The sequence below is a fragment of the Penaeus vannamei genome, chromosome 38 (genome assembly GCF_042767895.1).
Source record: "Penaeus vannamei isolate JL-2024 chromosome 38, ASM4276789v1, whole genome shotgun sequence".
In the NCBI taxonomy this organism is placed as follows: domain Eukaryota; kingdom Metazoa; phylum Arthropoda; class Malacostraca; order Decapoda; family Penaeidae; genus Penaeus; species Penaeus vannamei.
In genome coordinates, this window is record NC_091586.1 from 10,705,093 (window position 1) to 10,710,092 (window position 5,000).

At 35.9% G+C, this 5,000-nt stretch overlaps 1 protein-coding gene across 4 annotated transcripts in view; it reads left to right on the forward strand.

Annotated features, from left to right (window-relative positions):
* The window catches only part of kuz (zinc-dependent metalloprotease kuz), a 223,246-nt gene that overhangs the window by 203,658 nt on the left and 14,588 nt on the right, over positions 1 to 5,000 (forward strand). For all 4 annotated transcript variants that reach the window (XM_070115755.1, XM_070115757.1, XM_070115756.1 and 1 more), the window contains 7 exons: positions 467 to 662; positions 826 to 1,363; positions 2,090 to 2,267; positions 2,551 to 2,769; positions 2,926 to 3,042; positions 3,284 to 3,451; positions 3,607 to 3,925. In XM_070115755.1, coding sequence (XP_069971856.1) covers positions 467 to 662; positions 826 to 1,363; positions 2,090 to 2,267; positions 2,551 to 2,769; positions 2,926 to 3,042; positions 3,284 to 3,451; positions 3,607 to 3,925 — 1,735 coding nt within the window. The remainder of the gene's footprint in view (positions 1 to 466; positions 663 to 825; positions 1,364 to 2,089; positions 2,268 to 2,550; positions 2,770 to 2,925; positions 3,043 to 3,283; positions 3,452 to 3,606; positions 3,926 to 5,000) is intronic.

Sequence of the window (5,000 nt, forward strand, 5' to 3'; positions counted from 1 at the left end):
TACTTGTTTCCTTATTTCAAAGCTTTTTTGTCATAACTGTGAGATTGCTCTTGAAAGGAAAAATAAGAATAAGAAGGGTGAAAAAGTGCTTAGGTGGCTACAAGCAGATAATCTGCTTGATAACTTTTATCCAGGGAAATCTTAAATGTTTGCATTTCTTTACTTTTCCTTTTAGTAAAATTGATGGAGTCAGTACATGTATATTAGGAATACCTACCACCCTTAAAAGAAAATAGATGGTTATTAGTTTCAACTTTTTAAAAATTTCATAACTAGATGATACATTTTGTTTATTTTAAACTTTTTTTTTTTACCCAGCTTAGTACAGCTCCTATACCATTGACATGATTTTTGAGAAGTTATGGTTATACTATTACTTTAAGATTATTTCTAAAAAGATACAAAATTCAATGAGTTAATCATTTCTTATAAAATGGATTAAACTCCTGATTTACTTTCTTTCAAGATTGATAATGACGAGCCTTGCCGTCCCAACTGGACAGGAGAACCAAACAAATTCTGTAAAGCCAATGTGGATGTGAGCAACTTCCTGAACCTACATTCCCAAAAGAAGCATGATGACTTCTGTCTTGCTTACGTGTTCACATTTAGGGACTTCACAGGTGGTACCCTTGGCTTAGCCTGGGTTGCTTCTCCATCAGGTATGTTGTCCCTGTGCAAGTGTATATTAGCATTGTGAAATCATGAGTTTGAAATCCATAAAAGACAAGTATAGTTTACTGTATGTATTATTTTGATATGTATCATTTTTTATGATTTGTGCCAAGAAAATGCTTCTTAATTTGTTGTTAATTATTTGAACAGGTGCCTCTGGTGGTATTTGTGAAAAGTACAAGACCTATACAGAGAACCTGGGAGGTTTCCGTCACTCTGAAAAGAGATCCCTCAACACTGGTATAATCACATTCCTCAACTACAACTCTCGAGTTCCTCCAAAGGTCTCACAACTAACATTGGCTCACGAGATTGGTCATAATTTTGGCTCACCACACGACTTTCCTGAGACGTGTAAGCCTGGAGGTCTGCTGGGGAACTACATTATGTTCTCCTCTGCTACCAGTGGAGATCGGCCAAATAATGACAAGTTTTCTCAGTGCTCCATTCGTAATATATCACTGGTTCTTGATGCCATATCGGAAAAGAGAAGAACAAATTGTTTCTCAACCAACAATGGTGCCTTCTGCGGAAATAAGATCGTTGAAGAAGGGGAAGAATGTGACTGTGGTTATGATGATGAGGAATGTGAAGAAAAGTGTTGTTATCCACTCAAGATTTCTCAGAATGATAAGATGCAGAATTCATCTGCAAGAGAGTGTAGACGCAGAAAGAACACACAGTGCAGGTATAGTGCAATCTGTAGATTTGTTTATTATGTTTCAGCTATACACATGTAGGTGTTAACAAAGATTATAGATATCTTATTTTTACATTGAAATTGATGATTACACTAATAAGAAACTTTGGTTACTGTTTTTAAATGATTTATATAAATATAAAGAGCACAACCTCATAGCTTCACTGATACTTTTTTCTATATGATTTGTTTCTATTATTACATGAGTATTTAAAACCAGTTATTACCAAAATTCTCATACTTGTAGTTGAATATGATGATGAGACAATAAGTTGGTGAAACAAGATAGAATTACCATATGGGATTTCATTCACTTTAGTTTTCTGTAGTTTATACTTGAATGTGAGAAATTGTTCTATAGGGGTCACTGTGGTCCATTTGTAACATGCATAGCGTAGGACAAGTAAAGTCTCAAAGCAAAGTGATCATGAACCCTGCTGTGGATCAGGATTAGGAATGGTCTTGGTCCCTAGTTGCCTCAGAAAGAAAAAATCCTGTTGACAGTTGAGTGTCCTAGCATTTTAAAGTAAAGGAATTCAACATTTAACTGCAATGATAAGTGTCATGTCAGAAAAGAAGCTTGTGATATTTAAGTTATGAAAATGAAATAGGTATATTTATCAGCATTGTTCATCTTTTATCAAACATTAATATAAATCTTGATCTTCAGTTCATTCCTTAGTTAATGTTAAACTAATTTTATTTTCCTTCCAGTCCAAGTGAAGGCCCTTGCTGTAGCAGAGATCGCTGTGCGTATGTGACACATAATGCCCGAGTTCAGTGCCATTCTGAAACAGACTGTGAGGAGTCAGTGTATTGCAATGGTCGCATGGCACAGTGCCCATCCCCCAGGAAGAAGCGAGATCACAAGCAATGCAATGAAGGCACAAAGGTAGAACAAAATGACTTCATCCTTGTAAAATGATTGTTGAAATTTGGTATTAATTGTATTGAGAACCACATTTATTTATTTATTTTTATTTTATTATAGATTTTTGAAGTCTGTTTATAGTTATAAAGAGAGATAAAGAGTATAGTAAAATAAGAATTGGATTGGCTTTATCAATTTTTACTGGAGAGCATCCCAAGACCAGCTTATAATTTTATGTATGCACAAAAGAATTGTTATGAAGTATAGTTCACTCTTATTAATTTTTTTCATTTTCATCCTCCAGGTCTGCATAAAAGGAAAATGTAGTGGATCCATATGTCTTGCACACAAGTTGATGGAGTGCTTCCTCACATCAGACCGTGTGAAAGACAAAAAGAAGCTGTGTGAAATTGCCTGTCAAGAAGGCAATGACACTTCCACTTGTAAATCTACTTCAGAACTAAAGCATATCTTTGGTGAACCTGTATTTATGAGACCTGGAGCTCCATGTAATAACTTCCAGGTGAGAAGATCTTTGCTGTCAGTATTGTGAATTTTATATGATTCTAGGAGTGTTTTATACTTAGATGTTTATGAAGATAAACAAAAATTATGCAAATAGGATCAATTCAGCAATGAAAAAGATGTCTCACTCCAGTGTCAAATGTTTTGCTTCTAGGGTTATTGCGATGTCTTCCAAAAATGTCGTGCAGTGGATGCTGAGGGACCGCTTGCAAGACTCAAGAACCTGCTCTTCAATCAGGACACGCTTAACAGTGTTGCTGAGTGGATCACAGTAAGAGCATTACCTCTTCTTGGCTGTAGTTACTTTCTTGATCATTTCATTGTATTTCCTTTGAAAAAAATGTGTTTTTGGAATGACAGTGATCTATACTGCAGTATTTTTCTCTTTAAGAGGGAATAATTTCCCAAAAGATTTCTGATAAAGGGTTAACACTTCTCATATGATTTAGAACAAATAGGAAACTGCTGTTCCCATATGAAAAAATGGATCATCATGTATTTTTATTACACAGCAATACTGGTATGGTGTGATGATGCTTGGTGTTGGCTTTGTGGTCTTCATGGGCATTTTCATCAAGTGCTGCGCCGTGCACACCCCATCCAGCAACCCTCGCAAACCTCCAGCACGATCCATCACAGAAACCCTACGTAGACCTGTCAGCACTCTCAGAAGAGTCAAAGTAAGAGGATCAAGGATCAGCTAAGGCTACTATCAACTTGATCATCATCATTTGGAAAATATTCTTAATATGAAATTGGTCAAAGTAAGGTTTAGTCAGGTAGTGAAAGTCACCTCAGACTGTTCTTTGAAACTTCCCTCGTTTTCTTTGCCCAGCGACATCGCCAAGGCCCGAGCCCAAACGCCCAGGGTGCCCCGGGCCCCAGTCACCATCATCACCACCACCTTCATCACCACAACCAGCCTGGACCATCTCGCCATAGTGGGGGGGCAGCTGCAGCAGTGCCCGAACGACCAAAGGGAGGAGCCAAGAGGTCTAGTCGGGCATACAGTGATGATCCACCGCCACCTTACCCTGGGAATCCCAGACCTCTAAGCTCTTCTAATCCAGGAAATTCTGTCACACCAGTCAATCGTAGTGGCCCTACCCGTCATGGCTATGGTGAGGGCCGGGGACACTATAACAGACCCAAAGGTTAGTGAAGGAGGTTCTGGTTAGTATTCTTTCAGTGATAAAACAATAAGGAATTGGAAGATAAATGTGCATTCCAGGTTTCCATAAACTTCTTGTTTGCTTATTTTTTATGCTTTGTATGTTTGTTTGTTAGCATTTAGAGAGATATTATGGATACTGGAATGCATAAGTAAGCTTTAAAACTATTGGTAGTTAATTAGTTTGCATGCTATGCATCCAATAATTGTACTGCATAGAAGTGTTTAAATGATTTCAGTTGCAGAGTTCATTAATCTTGAATGCTTTAGTGATGGAATAGGAAGAGGTGACTTGTGCATGTAGAAGATGGTGGGCATGCTGGATTATAATAATAGTCAGAATTTAAACGAAGGATGTAGGTTTTGGTTGTTTGGTTGTTTATTTTGCATGTTGCCTTGTAAAATTTTGTTATGTTAACCATTGGCATGTGATATATGGTATTACTTTTTTAATAATTGGGAACAATATGATAGGATTGTTTATTTATAAGTACATTTTTACTCCATCTTAGGGCTAAGATGCTTGAAAAAATGGCATTTTTCTTAAAGTACAGTACCATTATCACTTGCCATAATTTTTATGCATGGATGCAATTTTGGATTTTTAACAGACAAATTTCTTGGATTTTGAAGGTTTTTTTTTGTTTGTTTGTTTGCAAATGGTCAGATGCAGTTTGATGTAAGTATCTTTAAGAGGATTCTTTACTTTTAGAATTAATTTCTTTTTCCTACATTAATTCTGAAATTTTATGATATTAACCTGTATGACAGTTGATTTGCAAAAGGAGTTTTTAGAAATTTAGGTTGTTACTTGGTATTTTTTGCCATTTGAGATTTGATTTGAATTTTTAGGTATTTGAATTAGGTAGTAGGAATATTACGAAAAAGAAAAAGAAGTAAAATAATGCAGCCTTTGACACTATGATTAAATAATGATGTGCTTTATTTTTTTTCTATTTATAAGGTATACTAAAATGTTTCTACTTACCTTTTATTAACATCCATTTCCATTTCATATAAGTGTGTATAAATCACCCACAAAACAGTGGTGTTCCCAG